Source organism: Rhineura floridana, chromosome 11, assembly GCF_030035675.1.
Source record: "Rhineura floridana isolate rRhiFlo1 chromosome 11, rRhiFlo1.hap2, whole genome shotgun sequence".
NCBI lineage: Eukaryota > Metazoa > Chordata > Lepidosauria > Squamata > Rhineuridae > Rhineura > Rhineura floridana.
In genome coordinates this window covers 10,775,288-10,797,486 of record NC_084490.1, presented here as the reverse complement: position 1 = coordinate 10,797,486, position 22,199 = coordinate 10,775,288, and the positions used below count along the sequence as shown (strand labels likewise).

At 45.8% G+C, this 22,199-nt stretch overlaps 1 protein-coding gene across 1 annotated transcript in view; it reads left to right on the top strand.

The window, feature by feature from the left end:
* The window catches only part of LOC133367332 (vomeronasal type-2 receptor 26-like), a 68,887-nt gene extending 46,688 nt beyond the window's left edge, over window positions 1-22,199 (top strand). The window contains exons 3-6 of the mRNA XM_061591434.1: window positions 12,913-13,767; window positions 14,754-14,981; window positions 19,309-19,435; window positions 21,298-22,199. Of these exons, the coding sequence (XP_061447418.1) occupies window positions 12,913-13,767; window positions 14,754-14,981; window positions 19,309-19,435; window positions 21,298-22,199 (2,112 nt within the window). The remainder of the gene's footprint in view (window positions 1-12,912; window positions 13,768-14,753; window positions 14,982-19,308; window positions 19,436-21,297) is intronic.

Genomic DNA, 22,199 nt, shown 5'->3' with positions numbered 1-22,199 from the left:
CCTGTACACAAAGTCCCTAGGGATTTCCAGCTGCCACTAGCAAAACAATGAATCAAGCCGGACGGATTGTGTTAATAGTCCCTGTGCCATTTACACTTGGAGATCAGCATCAGTCTGAGAGCTGATTCTTTAAATTGTGCATTCCTGGCTTTGAATAATTCAGACAAGTGTGCATTCAAGTCACCTGTGCTACTCAGGAGTGCTCAGATGGTGATATGGGAAGAAATGGGCTTGATGGTAGAAGGGAGTTCTCCATGCAAGATCTTTATAGCATTCTTCTTTCTCCTTCAAAAGGTGTACAATTCTCATGTTCTTCAATGCACTAGCAATGAACCTGTTCATCTTCTCCACAGGTATTCTCAGTCAGGAGACTTCACCATTGCTGGAATTCTTCCTCAGATCTACATACTCTCAAGTCCTTTAAGCTTTAAGAAACCACCATCTTATGAAGATGTTGATGACCTCATGTAAATAGCTATTTTAACAAACCATATTGTACTATAGATAGTATTCTCAAGCAGGTTGATCATGTGGATTGGATTTATCTTGAGTGGATTTGTAGCCAGTGAGTGATAGTAAATGTCCTCCCCCACAGGAATATCCCTTTGTGAACTGAGTGGGAATGTCTGAAAGGGCATTTCTAACAGTGTTTGTCTGATAAGGCAGGGTTCTCAATTGTGAGAGAGCATATAAGTATGTTCAGCTATATGCATTTCAAAACATCTTTCAGTCCATTGCAGTAAAGGTCTGAAGGTTGGGAGCAGATGGGGCATGGATGGTACTCATGGATGTTGGAGACGGGGGTCTTCCCACCAGTATATGTTTTGCCCTTGTGTGTTCAAGATGAATATCTGAAGAGGGCTTCAGTGAATATCATATTGTGAATATGCACTGTGACACTGCATGATGCTTTCTCTAAAGGTTATTGACTAAGAGCTACCAGCACGTCCTGGCCTTGGTATTTGCTGTCAAGGAGATTAATGAAAATCCCTGGATTTTGCCTAATGTCAGTCTGGGCTTCAACATCTATAATAGTGAGTTAAGGCCACGATTGACCTATCTTGCCTCAATGGAACTTCTCTCCACACAAGGTAGATTCATCCCTAACTTCAAGTGTGACATCAAGGACAATCCCATAGCAATCATAGGAGGACCAGACTCTGAAACATGTCTCAACATGGCAGTCACCCTGTTCCTCTACAAGATTCCACTGGTAAGAGATGTGGATGTAACAACAACATTCGGTCCAAAAGTTTACTTCCTTTGCGATGTGATTTGGTGTCTTGACATGACTGCAGTAACAATTCACAAGTTGTATTCTACTTAAAGTTAGAACCTGAGCAGAAAGAAACATTGTTTATTCCAAGTGTGAGGAATCTTTGCCTCTCCAGATGATATTGAACTACAACCCATCAGACTTGTTGGGGGTATTAACTCAATAACATTTGGTTGTGGGCATGGCTAATATTCCTTTGTTAATGTGCAGAGCCATTGACATGATAATAAGGACATTTCTATACTATCTTAGGTCTATTAGTGCCAGGAATGGCTTCAGTTTCAGGGCCATTTGATGCATTCAATAATTCTTAGAATCACAGAATTATAGATTAGTAGAGTTGGAAGGGACCTATACACACAATGAATCCAAGCCCCTGCTCCTTGCAGGAATACAGCTGCCTCTTGAATACCTCCAGTGTTGGAGAGCCCACCACATCCCTAAGTTTGTTGTTGTTATGTGCCTCCAAGTCGACTACGACTTATGATAACCCTATGAATCAGCGACCTCCTGTGGCTTCCTTTATGGAATCAATCCATATCTTGTTTGGCCTTCCTCTTTTTCTACTCCTTCTGTTTTTCCCAGCATTATTATCTCTTCTAATGAAGTAATTGGTTCCATTGTTGTACAGTCTAACAGTTTGGACGTTTTTTTTTCTGATCTCCATTTGAAATCTGGCTTCCTGTAACTTGATCTCATTGTTCCATGTTCTGCATTCTGGGATGATCAAGAAGAGATACTGGCCCTCCTCTGTGTGGCAACCTTACAAGTACTTGAAGAGTCCTATCATATTTCCCCTCAGTCTTCTCTTTTCAAGGCCAAACATGCCCAGTTTTTTCAGTCTCTTCTTATAGGGCTTTGTTTCCAGTCCCCTGATCACCCTTGTTGCCCTCCTCTGAACCTGTTCCAGCTTGTCTGCATCCTTCTTAAAGTGTGCTATCAAGAAATGAATGTAGCACTCAAGATGAGACCTAACCAGTACCAAATAGAGAGAACATAAGAACATAAGAAGAGCCTGCTGGATCAGGCCAGTGGCCCATCTAGTCAAGCATCCTGTTCTCACAGTGGCCAACCAGGTGCCTGGGGGTAGCCCGCAAGCAGGACCTGAGTGCAAGAACACTCTCCCCTCATGAGGCTTCCGGCAACTGGTTTTCAGAAGCATGCTGCCTCTGACTAGGGTGGCACAGCACAGCCATCACGGCTAGTAGCCATTGATAACCCACTCCTCCATAAATTTGTCTAATCTTCTTTTAAAGCCATCCAAGCTGGTGGCCATTACTGCATCTTGTGGGAGCAAATTCCATAGTTTGACTATGCGCTGAGTAAAGAAGTACTTCCTTTTGTCTGTCCTGAATCTTCCAACTTTCAGCTTCTTTGAATGTCCACGAGTTCTAGTATTATGAGAGAGGGAGAAGAACTTTTCTCTATCCACTTTCTCAATGCCATGCATAATTTTATACACTTCTATCATGTCTCCTCTGACCCGCCTTTTCTCTAAACTAAAAAGCCCCAAATGCTGCAACCTTTCCTCATAAGGGAGTCGCTCCATCCCCTTGATCATTCTGGTTGCCCTCTTCTGAACCTTTTCCAACTCTATAATATCCTTTTTGAGATGAGGCCACCAGAACTGTACACAGTATTCCAAATGCGGGCGCACCATAGATTTATACAACGGCATTATGATATTGGCTGTTTTATTTTCAATACCTTTCCTAATTATCGCTAGCATGGAATTTGCCTTTTTCACAGCTGCTGCACACTGGGTCGACATTTTCATTGTGCTGTCCACTACAACCCCGAGGTCTCTCTCCTGGTCGGTCACTGCCAGTTCAGCCCCCATGAGCATATATGTGAAATTAAGATTTTTGCTCCAATATGCATAATTTTACACTTGTTTATATTGAATTGCATTTGCCATTTTTCTGCCCATTCACTCAGTTTGGAGAGGTCTTTATGGAGCTCTTCTCAATCCCTCTTTGTTTTAACAACCCTGAACAATTTAGTATTGTCAGCAAACTTGGCCACTTCACTGCTCACTCCTAATTCTAGGTCATTCATGAACAAGTTGAAAAGTACAGGTCCCAATACCGATCCTTGAGGGACTCCACTTTCTACAGCCCTCCATTGGGAGAACTGTCAATTTATTCCTACTCTCTGCTTTCTGCTTCTTAACCAGTTCCTTATCCACAAGAGGACCTCTCCTCTTATTCCATGACTGCTAAGCTTCCTCAGAAGTCTTTGGTGAGGTATCTTGTCAAAAGCTTTTTGAAAGTCTAAGTACACTATGTCCACTAGATCACCTCTATCTATATGCCTGTTGACACTCTCAAATAATTCTAATAGGTTACTGAGACAGGACTTTCCCTTGCAGAAGCCATGCTGGCTCTATGTCAGCAAGGCTTGTTCTTCTATGTGCTTAGTTAATCTAGCTTTAATAATACTTTCTACCAGTTTTCCAGGGACAGAAGTTAAGCTAACTGGCCTGCAATTTCCGGGATCGCCCCTGGATCCCTTTTTGAAGATTGGCTTTACATTTGCCACTTTCCAGTCATCAGGCACAGAGGAGGACCAGAGGGACAAGTTCCATATTTTAGTTAGCAGATCAGCAATTTCACATTTGAGTTCTTTGAGAAATGACGCTCCGCTCGTCGCACAGCTGACGAGCGGAGCATAGTTGCCAGTGGGGGCGAAGCAGCCGCCTCCAATTTGAAGGGGGGGGTAGTCGCGCATCGCACCTATGACGCGAGCGCGACTTGGCTGCAAGGGTGGGGCGAAGCCGCTGGGCCTATTTAAGCCCAGCCGCTCCTCCTACCTTCCTCTTCGGATCGCGATGAGGACGACGAGGGACAAGAGGACGTCGCTGGACGATTGCGGTGACCATTTTGTTTTGCCGCGAGTTGCACTGATCAGCGCCATTTTGCTGCGTCGATTTGCGGCCATTTCGGCGCTCCTTAGAGCAGCTCGGGCCTTTTCTTTGGCCTATTTTGGCCTGATTTACCCCGGAGGGGGGGGGTGATTGCGGCTGGGTGGCCGGGTGCGATATCAAGGTCTGCTCTGCAGGGCGCTGCGGCCCCTCCCTGCCCCCCCCGGCAATAGCTAGTTCACCAAGCACTCACTTTCTTGTACTTTTCAGCCCCTGCTGGTGGCTGAGCTGCGAGGCTTGCCTATATTGGCTTCTCAGCAGCTAGTTAAGCAAGACACACACGTTTCTCCTCCCCTTTTTCATATAAGATTGGGTTAACCCTTTATATTGTTCTAGTTTATTAGTGGCTTATATTGTGGGTGGTTGCTATTGTTATTGGGTTAACCCTTTGTATTGTTCTAGTTTATTAGTGGTTTATATTGTGGGTGGTTGCTATTGTTATTGTTACTCCTATTACTATTACTATTGATAATAATACGATGCCCAAAAAAGGTAAAGGTGGGGTGAAAGGGAAAGGGAAGGCATCCCGGCCCACCCAGAAACGCCCCCCCGATGCCTGGCTCTTCCGATGAGGAGGATGCATCGCCTTGGGCTGCTATTTTGGCGCGCCTAGAGGCGTTAGAAAATCGGGGTTGAGTATCACCTGCTCCCGGTCCCGGTTTACCTTTGCTTGCAGCAGACATGGCGGCCACTCCTGGTACGTCCAAGGGGGTTGTGGGGCGGCCAAAACGGGCTAAGACCATTGCACGGGCTAATACAGCCGTGGGGCAGCGGCAGGAAGCTAACGCTGATGTCCTTGCCTTAATTTTAGCCCGGTTAGACGCCTTGGAGTCTTGCCCTGTCTCTGAACAGACAGGGAATGCAAGGCAGGTGCCTCCTGTGGCAACAATAACGGCACCGGGAACCAGAGATGAGGTGGCTACTATTGGATCGAGTGTGGCTTGACCTCTTGTGAGCACAGGTGAGTCTGGGTCTGGGACGACATCTACTCCCTCCCAGATGATGAATTCTAGAACGTTGCAGCCCCCACACCAGGCTGCGTGCACTCAAATATGGTAGCATACAGGCTCTGGTCAGGTGGCGGTATCAGTGGTGCCACCTGCTGAGCTCGATGCAACCCATACTCCCGCTGAACAACCAGCGGGGGCATCTAAGGTGGTGGCCGACCCTTTTGGATCAATAGCAGCGAACGCCATCCCTTTTGGGTATGCATCCGTCACCCTAGGATTCCACTTACTCCCCGCGATGAAAGAAAAAATTTGGCGGGGGGAGTATGTGGATGTCTTTACCCTGTTATATAGAGAACACCCCAAGAAGGATAAAGATAAGGATGGGGAGAGTGATGTGGAACAGCCCAGACGGCGTAAGGTTGACCGTACCTGGACTAATTGGTTACTGGCATACCTGATTTACGCTGGGGTAGTGATGGAGAGGCAGCCCCAGAGAGGGCTCTCTCTCCTGAAGTATTTAGACATTATATACAGGGCGTATATAGAGTTTTCTGGCCCCGCTTGGCTGTCTTACGACAAGGTCTTTCGTATGCGTGTGGCATGCGATGGGTCTCTACCGTGGGACAAAAAAGAACCCGAACTATGGCTGCAGTTTATGTCTGCAGCAAGGGCCATGAATGGGGACAGGTGCGATAGTGGGCATCTTCTCAGCCGGCAGTCGGCCACTACCCTTCCCCGCGTTAATGCGGGGCAGGGGGTTCAACCACGGCGGTTGTGCTGGGACTTTAATGCCCGAGGGGTGTGCGCACGCAACCCATGTCATTTCCGATACGAGTGTGCCAACTGCAGAGCCACACATCCTTCCAGTGCTTGCCCCAGACAGCGATTCTACAGGGGAGGTACTAAGGACCAGCCAGGGGGCAGAAAGCAACCCCCACCTGGAGTTACTCAAGGAAAAGGGCCCCTCCCCAATTAAATGGCACGTTCTACGAACCTTACTAGCTGGTTACCTGGCAGTTGAGGATGCACATATTTTATTACAAGGGTTTTGGTCAGGCTTCCACATTCCTTATGACGGTCCACGAGTTGCCTTCATGTCACCCAATTTAAGATCCATCACAGGCATGGAGGCGCTTGTGCAAGCGAAAATTGATAAGGAAGTGCAGGCAGGTTGGGTGCTTGGCCCATTTACATCACCCCCCTTCCTACTCTCAGGGTGTCCCCCTTGGGTATTGTGCCCAAAAAAGCATTGGGTGAGTTTAGATTAATACACCACTTGTCATATCCACATGGACAGTCAGTCAATGACTTCATTCCTGACAGTCTATGCACTGTCTACTACACTTCTTTTGATGCTGCAATGCGCATGGTGCGCGCTTGTGGCTGAGGTGCCTCCATGGGCAAGTGTGACATCAAATCCGCCTTCCGCCTTCTACCTGTCCACCCAGATGATTTTGAACTGCTGGGTTTTTCCTTTGCCAACCATTTTTACACGGATAGGGCATTGCCAATGGGATGCTCAATCTCCTGCGTCCTATTTGAACATTTTAGTACTTTTTTTGGAATGGGCAGTTAGAAGAAGGACGGGGCTTGCTTCGGTGGTGCATTATCTCGACGATTTTTTGTTTGCGGGCAGTGCTGGCACTGGTGTATGCCAACACCTAATGACACAGTTCCATGACTTAACAACGGAACTCGGGGTCCCTTTGGCCACAGAGAAGACTGAGGGTCCCGCCACAGTCTTGACTTTTTTGGGCATTGAAATTGACTCTGACCAACAATGCTGCAGGCTGCCCTATGACAAACTTCTTACGCTACATAGGAGGATTAAGGAAGTCACGGGGGCCAAAAAAATTCATCTTTCCACTCTTCAAGAGTTGGCAGGGCACCTAAATTTTGCTTGCCGGGTTATAGCACCTGGCAGAGCCTTCCTCCGTCAAGTCTATGATGCCATGGCGGGGCTGCATCAACCCCACCATCGATTTCGGGTGACAGCAGCATTACGCGCTGACCTTGCGGTGTGGTCCTCATTCTTACAGGATTTCAATGGAGTGTCCTTTTGGAGGCAGGACCGACTTTTAGAAGCAGAATTACAAGTACAATCTGACGCGTCTGGGGGCTATGGTTTTGGTGTAGTCTTCGGGTCTTCCTGGTGTAAGGGACAATGGCCACAGACATGGACGCTCCACGGTCTAGACAAAGATCTGACCTTTCTGGAATTTTTTCCAATAGTGGTTGCAGTATATCTGTGGGCCGTGGAGTTGAAAAACTCCATGGTTCATTTTTGGTGCGATAACATGGCTACAGTCCAGGTCATCAATTCCCTTACATCCAGGAACGCTAGGGTTATGGGTCTCATCCGTTCCTTCGTTCTCCAATGCCTGCGTTTTAACGTTTTGTTCCGAGCACGGCATGTTCCGGGCATTGATAATGGTGTTGCTGATGCTCTGTCACGGAACCAGATGGATCGCTTCTGTCAGCTGGCGCCGTGGGTCAGAGCTCAGCCGGAGGCCGTTCCCTCTGCGATATGGGAGATTGGAGAGAGGAGTCGGAGAGAGCCATAGGCCTTTCCATCGCCCCCAGCACGCTCACCAGTTACCGAAGGGCAGGTAGGGCAATGCACGAATTCTGGGCCGCCAAGGGATATACTCCTGAGTGGCCTATTCCGGTAAGTCATATTACGGAATTCCTGGTGGAGGGCAGGAGACGCGGCCTGTCCGTCAGTGCCCTGCAAGGTAAGCTGGCGGGGCTTTCCTTTTTAGCCAAAGCAAGGGGCCTTCGTGATAATGCAAGAGACTTCAGGGTCCGCCGCATGTTGACAGGGTGGGCCAGGGAAAAACTGTTCCCACCGGATTCCCGTCGTCCCATTTCTCTGGACATGTTACTGGGAATGGTCGAACAATTGGCAGCACTTTGCTCCTCCAGCTATGAAGCCAAGCTATTTCAGGCAGTAGCACTTACATTGTTTTTTGGGGCTTTCAGGATTGGAGAAGTAGTAGCCTGCTCAAAGCGAGACTGGTCTGGGCGTGCTCTCCAGTTTTCAGACATATCCATAGATGGAGGGGGTGCCTGCATAGTATTGCGAAGGTCTAAAACTGACCAGAAGTGTAAGGGACGACGTGTGTATTTGGCCCTGTCTTCAGTGCCTACACTTTGCCCTGTACGGTCTTTGCAGATATTTTTGGATGTTAGGGGGTCAAACGAAGGATATTTGTTTATCCATGCCAACCAGGAGCCCCTATCCATTTACCAATTTTGGGCCTTGATTAAACGTGCCTTGCAAGGGATTGGGCACAACCCTGCACAGTTTGGAACCCACTCATTTCGAATTGGAGCTGCTTCTACAGCAGCAGGTGTGGGATTTTCCCAGGCACAGGTACAAGCGGTGGAGCATTGGTCTTCTGATGCTTTTAAGGGCTATACTCGCCCCTTCTGAAGACAGGAATTGCAGAAGCTTACCATTTGCATCTTTGACAGGTTGCTGGTCGGGGAAGGAGCAGACACGCATCCTTATTTGTGGCCACAGCATGGTGTTTTGGGCAGCTCGAAGGGCAGCGAACTCGAGCGCCGGCTCCCAGTTGGGCCTCAGCAGATGGTCGGCGATACAGTGGCTTGGCCGACAAGGAATGCATTGGGAGGGGCTCCTACCCGCACTATTCCAGCAACAGGCGACACGGATTACTCCGCATGTATTGGTCATCCATCTCGGTGGAAATGACCTTGGTTTGATACAGGGCAAGGCCCTCCTCACTCAAGCATGTAGTGACATGCAGCTCATCAGGCAAAGGTGGCCTGGCATTCGTCTGATTTGGTCAGACATACTCCCACGGAGGGAGTGGCAGGGGGTTTGGGATCCCCAAGCTGTAGATAGAGCGCAGAAGATGGTCAACCGATGGATTCGCTTGGCCCTTCTTCCGCATGGTGGGTTAACCATCCCACACTCACGCATTCGGCACTGGGAGGTTGAACTTTATAGGGCAGACGGCATTCACCTGTCTGACACAGGTAATGATATATTTCTTGGGGACCTGCAGGGGGGTCTGCGCGAGGTGCTTCTCGGCAGTGGGGTAAAGGGGGACTAAATAGAGATTTGTCCCCCTTTTGTGGAGGGAAGGTGTGGGAAGTAAAATAGTTAAGGACAGCTAGGTGGCCCCCTTAGGCACCTTTGGAGGTGATTGGCGGTTCCGGAGGCCTGTCTTTCACGGCTTTGAGGCTCGAAGACAGGATATGGGCTGCCTCTGGGGCCAACTTATCTCATCCACCCAAGGGTTATTCAACCCCGGGTGGGGATGACGTAGGAAGGCCCCCCTACTCACCTACAAGGTGTGGCCGGGGTAAGGGGTAAGCGGATGGGCTTGCCCTTGCCCTGGCAGGGCCTGGTCGCCCAAGAGCTGTATGGCAAGCTACTTGCTCATAGTTAGTCCCGCACCTAGATTTCCCTCTGCAGGTCACTTTAAAATTGGGTTTGTCTGCTGTAATTCAATAAAGTGGCCCTTATTCAACCCAAGCTTATGTGTCCGTGTTTTATTTCGCCCCTCAAGGGCAACTCTTGGGTGGATGCCATCCGGGCCCGGTGATTTGTCAGTTTTTATATTGTCTATTAAGCCTAGGACTTCCTCTTTCATTACCACAATTTGTCTCAGTTCCTCGGAATCCCTTCCTGAATATGTTAGTTCAGGTTCAGGGATCTGCCCTATATCTTCCACTGTGAAGACAGATGCAAAGAATTAATTTAGCTTCTCTGCAATCTCCTTGTCGTTCTGTAGTACACCTTTGACTCCCTTATCATCCAAGGGTCCAATCGCCTCCCTAGATGGTCTCCTGCTTTGAATGTATTGGTAGAATTTTTTGGTGTTGGTTTTTATGTTCTTAGCAATGTGCTCCTCAAATTCTTTTTCAGCATTCCTTATTGTCTTCTTGCATTTCTTTTGCCAGAGTTTGTGTTCCTTTTTATTTTCTTCATTCGGACAAGACTTCCATTTTCTGAAGGAAGACTTTTTGCCTCTAAGAGCTTCCTTGACTTTGCTTGTTAACCATGTTGGCATCTTCTTGGCCCTGGTGGTACCTTTTCTGATCTGCGGTATGCATTCCAGTTGAGCTTCTAATATAGTGTTTTTAAACAACTTCCAAGCATTTTTGAGTGATGTGACCCTCTGGACTTCGTTTTTCAGCTTTCTTTTTACCAATCCCCTCATTTTTGTGAAGTTTCCTCTTTTGAAGTCAAATGTGACCGTGTTGGATTTTCTTGGCAATTGGCCATTTACATGTATGTTTAATTTAATAGCACTATGGTCACTACTCCCAATCGGTTCGACAACACTTACATCTCGCACTAGGTCCCGGTCCCCACTGAGGATTAAGTCCAGGGTTGCCGTCCCTCTGGTCAGTTCCATGACCAACTGGTCTAGGGCATAGTCATTTAGAATATCTAGAAATTTTGCTTCTTTGTCGTGACTGGAACACATATGCGGCTAGGAACTAGTACTTCACGTGATTTGGAAATTATACTACTGTTAATGCAACCTAAAATAGCACTTGCCGCTTTGAAGCCACATTTCACTGTTGGCTGCCACATTTCACTGTTGGCTCATATTCAGCTTCTTATCAACAATTATTCCAAGATCCTTCTCGCATGTAGTGTTGTTGAACCAAGTATCCCCCATCTTATAACTGTGCACTTGGTTTCTTTTTCCTAGGTGTAAAACTTTGCACTTACCCCTGTTAAATTTCATTCTGGTGCTTTCAGCCTAATGCTCCAGCCTATCAAGACTATTTCCAATTTTGTTTATGTCTTCCAGGGAATTAGCTATCCCTCCCAATTTTGTATCATCAGCAAATTTGGTAAGAATTCCTTGCACCTCCTCATTCAAGTCATTAATAAAAATGCTGAAGAGTACTGGTCCCAGGACCAAGCCCTGAGGTACCCTGTTCATTACCTCCCCTCAGTTTGAGAAGGAACCATTGATGAGCACTCTTTGAGTATGATTCTGTAGCCAACTGTGGACCCACCTGATAGCTGTTCCATCCAGCCCACATTTAGCTAGCTTGCTAATCAGAATATCATGGGGCACTTAGCTTTGCAGAAGATGAGATATATTATGTCCACAGGATTCACACAGTCTACCAGGGAGATTATCCTATTTAAAAAAATGAGATAAGATTAGTCTGGCAAGATTTGTTCTTAATAAATCCATGTTGTCTTCTAGTAATCACTGCATTGTTTTCAAGATTCATACAGACTGGCTGCTTTATATTCTGCTCCAGAATTTTCCCAGGGATTGATGTCAGGCAGACAGGTCTGTAGTTCTCAGGTTCATCCTTTCCCCCCCTTTTTAAAGATAGGGATGGCATTAGCCCTCCTCCAGTCATTCGGCACTTCACCCATTCTCCACCATTTTGCAAAGATCATAGACCGTGGTTCTGTGAGTTCTTCAGGCAGTTCCTTAAATACTCTAGGATACAGCTTATCAGGCCCTGCAGATTTGAACTCGTTCAAAGTACTTAGATTTTTCTTGACCATTTGTCTATCAGTCTCAAGCTGCAATCCTGCCCCTTCAACTTCACATTTGCCAGGATGGTCATAGACCCACTTTTGGGTCTTCAGATTTGAGGTGGGACTTCAGTTGAATGGATTGCCATTCAGACAAGCAAGGCTTACAATAGAGAATATTAGCATTTCAGGGAAAATGTTAAACCTCACCCTTCATCATCATATGCTAATACTCTTTGAGCAATGAACTCATTCCATTACAATATGGCAACCTGTCCACCCTGTCTAAAATGGTCTAGCTCTGGACAGTTATTGCCAATTAATTCACCATGGACTAAACCATTTCACACTACATGTCTTGTAAGTATATGCTCAAACAGTACAAGCTAGGGAGAACTGTTGAGACTTACATGGTTTTCCCCCGCCCAAGGAGTCAGCTGTGATTAATGGGATTAGTCTCAGAAACAGGCAAAGGATTCTGGTGAAGAATATAGGGGTTTGTTGTTATGGTTGATTCTTCATGCATGTGAAGTTCCAAGAAATCTAAACCTGACAATTTTGCACCATTCTCCACTGGTGTATTTCTAAGCTGCCTTTTTCATAACCATTTTAAGTGTTGATAGCATTTAACTCCTATGTTTCTTCTAATGAGAAGAATGTGGAAGGTACAATGCTACAGTATATGAAGTCCTCTGTAAACACAGGAGCATAGGAAGCTGTCTTACAGTGAGTCAAACGCTTGGTCCATCTAGCTCAGTATTGTCTACAATGACTGGCACCATTTCTCCAAGGTTTCAGGCGGGGGTCTATCCCAGCCCTACCTGGAGAAGTCAAGGAATTGAACCTAAGCCATATGCTTGCAAGGCAGATGCTCTTCCTCTGAGCTATGGCCTCTTCCCAGTGGAGAATAGTAATACCCCAATTATGCTAATTCTGTTCACTTACGAGCATATGAATATGGCCGCCACGTCCCAAAGGTGGCCATCATGGCGGGGGGATGACGAACTGATGCTTTGAAGACATTCTTATCAGTCAGCTCTGTTAACCTGAATTTTATTGTTGTTGCTGGGGTGGAGCTCTTCGATTAAGGGAAAAATTGACTATATTTGGAAATACTCTGATGAATTTCAAGTGACAAAAATATTCAGAAATTGTTATGAACATTTATAGGGAATGCAATTCTGTTACATTAAAACAGTGCCACTAGAAACCTAGTATTTCCAAAGATGAATCTCTGAAATGCCACCTCTTCATTTTTAATATTTTTCTATAGCTCACATATGGTTCTGACTCAGTGATGAATAATGGCAACCAAGGTGTTTTCTTCCACCAGTTATTCCCAAATAGCAATCATCAGTATATGGGGATCCTCAAGTTACTGTTGCATTTCAACTGGATTTGGATTGGAATCATTTCTCGTGAAGATGATAATGGAGAGAGTTTTGTTCAGAATGTTCTTTCTGTGTATTCCAAGAGTGGTATCTGCTTAGAGTTCATAGAAAGATTATCCAAGGAAACTGTTTCTACTGCTACCAGTGCAGTACTGACAGACTTTTTCCCAATGTCTTATCGCATCATGGGAAGCCATGCCACTGCAGTGGTTGTATATGGAGAAATTTACACCATGATCATTTTGAGAACCTTGATCCAGCTACCACAATTTGACGATATACCAGTCAAAACAAAAGTCTGGATTATGACAGCCCAAATGGATTTCACATCACTTCCTTTTCAAAAAGGTTGGAGCATAGATTTCATCCATGGTGCTTTATCCTTTGCAAGTCATTCAAAGGAGGTATTAGGATTCCAGAGATTTATTCAGAACAGAAACCATACCTCAGAAAAAGAAGATGGTTTTGTCAGGGAATTCTGGGGACATGCATTTAATTGTTTCTTTCCCAATTCTAAGATAGAAATAGAGAATGAAGAAATATGCACGGAGAAAGAAACATTGGAAACTCTTCCTGCATCTGTTTTTGAGATGAGCATGACCGGCCACAGCTACAACATCTACAATGCAGTCTATGTTGTGGCACATGCTTTGCATGACATGCATTCATCCAAATACAAAGACAGAGTCATGGTGGATAGAGGACAATGGCCACTTCTGCATCAAAAGCCATGGCAGGTGATGTCATAAGCAGACAAATGCAAAAAAGCTCACCAGCTGTCCAAGTATCATAAAAAATCCCTCTTTTTTATCATGGCTGGGATCTTGGCTTCTCATGAGAACATTAGAGCCCTGCAGCATGAAGCCAAAGGGCCACGTCACTCCAGCATCCTGTTCTCACAATGGGCAACCAGATCCCTATGGGAAGGGTACAAGCAGGGCTCTCCCCAGTTGTGATTCCCAGCAACTGGAATACTGCCTCTGACAGTGCCGGTGGGACAGAGCCATTGGCTCTTGGTATCCTTCTCCTCCATGAATTTGTCTCATCTTTTAAAACCATCCAAGCTATCTCAGTTGCATAACTTTCATTATGCATTATGCAAATTGCAACGTCCAATAGTTATTGCATAAATTCCATGTTGCGAACCATTGACTAATATAATTCTTCACATTAGGAGTTTGGAAGATTATGTGGTCTTGTATGATATCTAAAATGCATTATAGGGAGGGGGGAAAGTTTGGAAATATTCCTTTTCACTGCAGATGTTCTATTAAATATTTTTTATTTAAAAAATTAAAATAAAAAAGAAAGCTATACCACCTTTAAATGGAGATACAGTTCTACTGACCTCACAGTTCTATTGAGAAAGGATTGTATTGGGAGACTGAATCATTCCTCCATGTATCAACCATTGACTAAGGCTGATGGGCATTGTAGTTCAACAACATTTGGAGGCCCGCTGAATTCACCATCTCTGGAGTGGAGCACACCACACCTCAAATCATTGTCATCATTATCCTCATTGCTATCATCATCATTTTATTAATTTAGTTCCCAGAATTAAGTGCACAATTATTACTAATTGTGTCCGTTCAGCTGCTAGTTCTACTTAAACACTAAGCCTTTTAGAAGCTTCTACAAGGGATGTTAATCATTGTCCTGGAGTGAACAATATCACCATCCTGTCATATAGTTGCATCCTCATTGTTCTCTCCCTCTTCAGCTCCATCGCTATTTGAGATCTGCCTCTTTTAACAACAGTGCCAGAGAAAAGATTTCCTTTGATGAAGAAGGGAAATTGGAAGATGGATTTGATATTATCAACTGGGTCACATTCCCAAATCAGTCCTTTCTTAAAGTCAAGATTGGGAAGGTAGACCCTCAGGCTCCCCCAGAACAAGTGTTCACCATTGACGAAGATGCCATTGTGTGGCCCAGCACATTCAATCAGGTAGGTTCTGTGCCCAGATGATGGTACAAGTGACAAACTGCAAAAGGGTTCAGGTTTAAGAATCTGAAATCATTTCTCTCTCTGGATAAAACCATTCAAACCATGATTTCCAATATCAAATTCTCAGCTCCCAAAAGACTAGAATCCTTTACACATTTCATGTCATTGCATTCAGTGGAACTAGCCTACGAGTTGCATGTATGGCTGCTTTCACACATGGGGCTAGTTTAGAGTTAGGGTCCTCCAGCTGGCTAGGCTTGCCTACCTTTATCTGTGCTCTTTAATTTCCTTCCATTGTAAACTGATATGCTCAGGGAAGTTGACCTGTCCCTCCTTCCTTTGTCTTCTTCAACTGTCTGAGGAGAGAGGAGACATTTTTGTCCTTCTCTCCTGAGCCATGAGGGCAACACCGAAGTCTGGGCATTGCACCTCCAACTGGGAGACAGTTATGTCATCAGAGGAGATGGGTGTGCAACAGGGTGGTGGTTGCCCCCAAGCTGTCTCCCCACCCAAGTAGTCTGGATAGCCGGGGTGATAACCCCCCTGGGTTGAAAATGCTGCTTATGAATGTCAGGTCGGTGAATGGTAAAACAACAGCCATTCAGGATCTGATACTGGATGAGCACGCCGACCTGGCTTCTATTACAGAGACCTGGTTGGATGAAGATGGGGGGGTTAATCTCTCTCAGTTTTGCCCACCAGGTTTCTCTGTACAGCAGCAGGCAAGACCTGGGGGGGCGGGGAGTTGGAGTTGCAGTGGTCTATCGTAATACCATTCCCCTGACCAGGTGCCCTATCCCACAGTCTTCAGGGTTTGAGTGTGTGTATCTGAAGTTGGGCGGCCGGGACAGAATAGGGATTCTGTTGGTGTACCGCCCACCCTGCTGCTCAACAGTCTCCCTTCCTGAGCTAGCAGGGGTGGTCTCGGGGTTGGTGTTGGAATCACCTAGGTTTGTTGTACTGGGGGACTTCAACATCCATGCCGAGACTGCTCTGGTGGGAATGGCTCAGGATTTCATGGCCTCCATGACAACCATGGGTCTGTCCCAAGTAATATCTGGTTCCAGTCATGCTGCTGGCCACACTCTGGACCTTGTGTTCTGTGCTGGGTGGAATGATGGGGATGTTGGTGTGAAGGAACTCTCTGTAGTTCCGTTGTCATGGACAGATCACTACCTGGTTGGGTTTAGACTCACTGAGACTCAAAACCTCTGCAGGGGTGGGGGACCAATTAGGATGGTCCGCCCCAGGAGGCTGATGGATCCAGATGGTTTCCTGAGAGCTCTTGGGGGTTTTCCTGTCACCTGGGCAGGCAATTCTGTTGAAGCTCTGGCTGACCTCTGGAATGGGGAAATGGCCAGGGCGGTGGACATGATTGCTCCGGAGCGTCCCCTCTCACGGAATGGAGCCAAACCAGCTCCTTGGTTTACCAGGGAGCTGATGGTGATGAAACAAATGAGACGGAGACTAGAGCGACGTTGGTGGAAGACTTGGAGCGAGTCTGACCGAACACGGGCTAGAGCCTATCTGAAGGCCTACTCCATGGCAGTGCGGGCAGCAAAGTAATTATTCTTTTCAGCCACCATTGTGTCTGTGGGGAGTCAACCAGCAGAGCTGTTTCAAGTGGTCAGTGGTCTCCTACATTCTGGCCCCCGAGAGGGTAATATAGACCACTCATCAGCCCGCTGTCAAGAATTTGCACGGCACTTCACAGACAAAATAGTTCAGATTCGTTCCAACTTGGATGCTATAGTTGATACAGGCTCAGTGGATGTAACTTTGGCTCCTGCTTGTCCAATAATAATGGATTCTTTTCAGCTTGTACAACTTGAGGATGTGGACAGAATCCTTGGAGAGGTGAGGCCCACCACATGTCTGTTAGACCCTTGCCCTTCCTGGCTTATTAAAAGTGCAAGAGGGGGCCTAGCCGAGTGGGTGAAGGAAGTGGCCAATGCCTCCCTACAACAAGGCAGAGTTCCAATGTGCCTAAAGGAGGCAGTTGTAAGGCCTTTGTTGAAAAAGCCTTCCCTGGACACCTCTATTATGAATAATTATCGACCAGTGTCTAATATCCCATTCCTGGGCAAGGTAATAGAGCATGTGGTGGCCTCCCAACTACAGGGATTCCTGGATGAAACGGATTATCTAGATCCATTTCAGTCTGGTTTCAGACCTGGTTATGGGACGGAGACGGCTTTGGTCACCTTGGTAGATGACCTACACAGAGAACTGGACAGGGGGAGTGTGTCCCTGTTGGTTCTGTTGGACCTCTCAGCGGCTTTCGATACCATCGACCATGGTATCCTTCTGGGTCGCCTTACCGGAATGGGACTTGGGGGCACCGTTGTACGATGGCTCCATTCCTTCCTGGAGGGTCGAACCCAGAAGGTGGTGCTGGGGGATTCCTGTTCGACTTCTTGGTCGTTGGCCTGTGGGGTCCCTCAGGGTTCAGTTTTGTCCCCCATGCTATTTAATATCTACATGAAACCACTGGGAGAGGTTGTCCGGAGATTTGGGGTTCGGTGCCACCAGTATGCAGATGACACCCAACTCTACTTCTCCTTTCCACCTAATTCCAAGGAAACTGTCTCGGTTCTAAACCAGTGTCTGACAGCAGTGGTGGACTGGATGAGGGTGAACAAGCTGAGGCTTAATCCAGACAAGACAGAGGTGCTCCTAGTCAGTCGAAAGGCGGATCAGGGAATAGGGATTCAGCCTGTGCTGGATGGGGTTACACTCCCCCTGAAGACGCAGGTTTGCAGTTTGGGTGTGCTCCTGGACTCAGCCTTAAACCTGGAGGCCCAGGTTTCTGTGGTGGCCTGGAATGCTTTTGCACAGTTAATATTAGTGCGCAAACTGCGCCTGTTCCTGGAATCGTCTGATCTGGCTATGATGGCACATGCCTTAGTTACATCCCGCTTAGACTACTGTAACGCGCTCTACGTGGGGCTGCCTTTGAAGACTGTTCAGAAACTTCAGCTGGTGCAATGAGCTGCAGCCAGAATGTTAACTGGGGCTGGTTACAGGGACCATACAACTCCCCTGCTGCAACAACTCCACTGGCTGCCAGTCTGTTTCCGGACACAATTCAAAGTGCTGGTTATGACCTATAAAGCCCTATATGGCTTAGGTCCAGGCTATTTGTCAGACCGTATCTCCCTATATGAACCTGCCCGGGCCTTGAGATCTTCAGGAGAGACCCTTCTCACGATCCCAACACGTTCACAAGTGTGACTGATGGGGACACGAGATAGGGCCTTTTCGGTGGCTGCCCCTAGGCTCTGGAACTCCCTCCCTAGGGAGGCAAGAATGGCCTCCTCTGTGCAGTCTTTCAGCCGACAGCTAAATACTGTTTTCTTCCGGCAGGCCTTTGGAACTGAAGGTTTTAAGGGTAGTGATTGAAGAGGGCGCTGTATGTTATTGTTTTACCTGTATGCTCCTAAACTGGGTTGCAGTATTTTAAGAGTATTTGGTTTTAACATCTTAATAGTTTAAACCTGTTTTAATGCTGATTTTATATGTTTATATGTTTTATATTTTTATAGGTTCTTAATGATGTGTACTTGTTTTTATCTGGAAGCCGCCTTGAGTTCCAGTTTGGAAAAAGGGCGGGGTATAAATAAAGATAATAATAATAATAATAATAATAATAATAATAATAAAATGCAAAAAGAACCCAAAAAGGAGTTGCTCTTGCCACACTTCCAACAAGAAATGCTGAGAAAGAGATCTTCAGTATATTTTAATATAGTGCTCCTTTTGTGATGATATTCACTGCTGTGGAGTCACCTCTTTTTTTGCTGCCCAAGTCAACCATTTTGTCCTGATACCTACATCACGTTTATCAAAATATGAACCCTGGCACCTCAAATTGACAGCAACTCACTGCTTTCAAATGTCTTTTAAATTCTATATCTGTTATCCTTGAACTCATTGTTTTCTGCCTTAGCTTTTCCCTGAATGTAAATTCCTGATACCACCCTCTTGTGTGTAAGGGGCAGTTTTGGCTACATAAGGCCAGGCTCTTGCAAAAAGGAGTCTGTCATTGGTTTATTTGATGCCAACAGCCCATTGAATACAAAGTGCTCTCTAGAACAGCATTCTTCAGTCTTGAATCCCCAGAAGTCACCTCCAGCCCACTGAGCCAATGGTCAGGGAGGATGGGGGCTATAGCGCAACAACATCTAGAGACCCAAGGTTGAAGAACACTGCTCTAGAATCAATGTCATTATGATATGCCTCCATCAATGCATTTCTTAGTTGTTCTTTGACCAGTAAGATACAAAATCCAAAGACATAACATTCTCCCTCTTTTATTTATGGACAGGCACATCCCCTTTCTCTGTGTAATGAAAAGTGTCGTTCAGGTTATAGCAAGACCAAGAAGGAAGGGAAGCCATCTTGCTGCTATGACTGTCATCCCTGTCCAGCTGGGAAGATTTCAAATCAGACAGGTAAAAGATGTAGTGTATAGGACTTGCCAAATACATTAGGCAATTCTCAATAAAAAGTTGGGGCAGGGGGGGCTCTTGCATACTTTCTTTGTATGTTTGTATTTAAATCAAATGAGAGAAGACAAGTTTAATGGTGGGGCTGTGATCTACATGGTTTCTAGGCCAAATTATGGTTTCTGAATTTCCTTCATGATTTCTTGCAGCTCCAGGATGGTGCAACCCCCTCCCAAATTTGACCTGCTAGCCCTTAATCAACAGCTCCAAATGACAGGGAGCAATTACCACTAGAGTTTATTTATTTATTTATTGCATTTGTATACCGCCCCAGAGCTGAAGCTCTCTGGACAGTTTACAACAACTACGTAAACTAAGTTTACCTTGACGATGCACCTGTGTGTGTGTGTGTGTGTGTGTAAACAAATCTGGTCTGTTTCTGAGTCACTCTGTGCTCTTCAGCTTCAAATATTAATTTAGGTTCTGAGCCACTCTGTTTAAAATAAAGCTCTGTGGTTTCCACTATAATGGAGAATATAAAAATGGCTATGACCAGCCCTCCTTTTGGCCAAATTAGATGAAATCTGCAGGCACTTCAGCCCCTTGACATATAATAAAGCTGCCAAATGTCAGATACACAGGTTGAAATTTTGGGGGGGAAGTAAAAGAAATTAATTTTCCTCCGTCAACTCTCATGAAGGATGCAGGGTTTATCTCTTGCTTTTTCTTATCCAATTAAGAGAAGGGTGAGTGGCACGCATTCTTGCTTAAAATTTGTCCAAAACCTTGCAGTTTCATACTGGCCTTTCCTCATAGGCCTTGCTCGTCTTTAGAATCTGAAGTTCTTTAGAATGCTGCATGCCAAGATCTGGTTCTTTTTTGTTTCTTTCATTAAAACAGGGCAAAATATAGTTCTTTTAAAATGTATATGAACTTTTACCTTTTTTCAGAACAAGCCCTCTGCTGCAGTGCTTTAATAAACAACGAAACAAAAATCCAGAGCTCTTGCAGAGCTCTTCAGTGCTCTGTAGGAAATATTTTAGACAATATCATTTATTGCAAAGCCCAGTGAGATAGTGAGATATGAACATTAAGGAAATCTTAGAGTTAAAATGAACAGAAACAACAGTAAGTGGAGACTAAGGGAGCAATACTACATTGAGGAAGCCATCGTAATAAAAGGGCACAATCCTACAGGTTATCTTAAGCTGATTTAAAGTTTGCCAGATCCTAACTCAATTCAGGAGGCCTTGGAAGTCAAGAACATCAGCTGAGCTGGCAGAACTTTTTCTTGGCTTAATTTACACTGGGACTGAGGTCACATGACCATGCTGAATGGAAGTAAGATATGGCAGAAGTCCAGAGCTTGGAAAAGTTACTTTTTTGAACTACAACTCCCATCAGCCCAATCCAGTGGCCATGCTGGCTGGGGCTGATGGGAGTTGTAGTTCAAAAAAGTAACTTTTCCAAGCTCTGCAGAAGTCCCGCTCCCCTCAATCCTGCCTCCACCACACCCCTCAAACATCCCTGTTTTTGGGTTTACACTGGCTTAATATATGACAATCTTGGCTAAGCCCTGGCTGAGCTCTGGCTGAGCTGGGATGCGGGACTGATGCCAGCATAGCCTGGCTGAGCTGGATCCTGCCAGCTTAGCCAGAGATCTGCCACATCCTGTATCCCCTCAGCCCAGCATAATACCAGTAGGATTGCACCCTAAATGAACATCCTGATCTGATTAACAATGATATTTGCTTAAAAGGGAAGATCCTCAATGATTCCCTATTTGCCTTATTATTCAGGGACACATAGAACTAATGCACACTCCCAGTTACTACATAGGAAGTTTTTTAAATAATGGACTTTTTCAGATATGAATGAGTGTTTCCAATGCCCAGAAGACCAGTATCCAAACAATGTCCAGGATTCATGCATTCTGAAATATATATATTTTTTGTCATATGAAGAACCATTGGGGATCACTTTGGCTAGTCTTGCTCTTTTCTTGTGCTTCATCACAGCTTTGGTACTTTGGATCTTCATTAAACACTGGGACACTCCCATAGTCAAAGCCAACAATCGGAGCCTCACCTACACTCTCCTCATCTGCCTCTTGCTCTCCTTCCTTTGTGCTCTGCTGTTCATAGGTGAACCTGGAAAAGTGACGTGTCTCCTTCGACAAATAGTGTTTGGCATCATTTTCTCAGTGGCAGTTTCTTGTGTGTTGGCCAAAACAACAATAGTGGTCCTAGCTTTCATGGCCACCAAACCAGGGTCCACCATGAGGAAATGGGTAGGGGAAAGACTTGCAGCCCATATTGTACTTTCCTGTTTCCTTATTCAAGCTGCTATTTGCACTGTGTGGCTGACAACCTCTCCCCCATTCCCAGAGTTTGACATACATGCCATGACTGAAGGGATTATATTGGAATGCAATCAAGGCTCAGCTATTATGTTCTACAGTGTTTTGGGGTTTATGGGTTCCCTGGCCATTGTGAGCTTCACTGTAGCTTTCTTAGCCAGGAAGTTGCCTGACAGTTTCAATGAAGCCAAGTTCATCACCTTCAGCATGCTGGTCTTCTGCAGTGTGTGGTTGTCCTTTGTTCCAACCTACTTGAGTACCAAAGGCAGAGACACGGTGGCTGTGGAGATCTTCTCCATTCTAGGCTCCAGTGCTGGGTTACTGGGCTGCATCTTCTTTCCCAAATGCTATGTTATTTTGGTGAGGCCAGAGTTGAACAACAGAGCCCATATAATGAGAAGAAAGAAATAG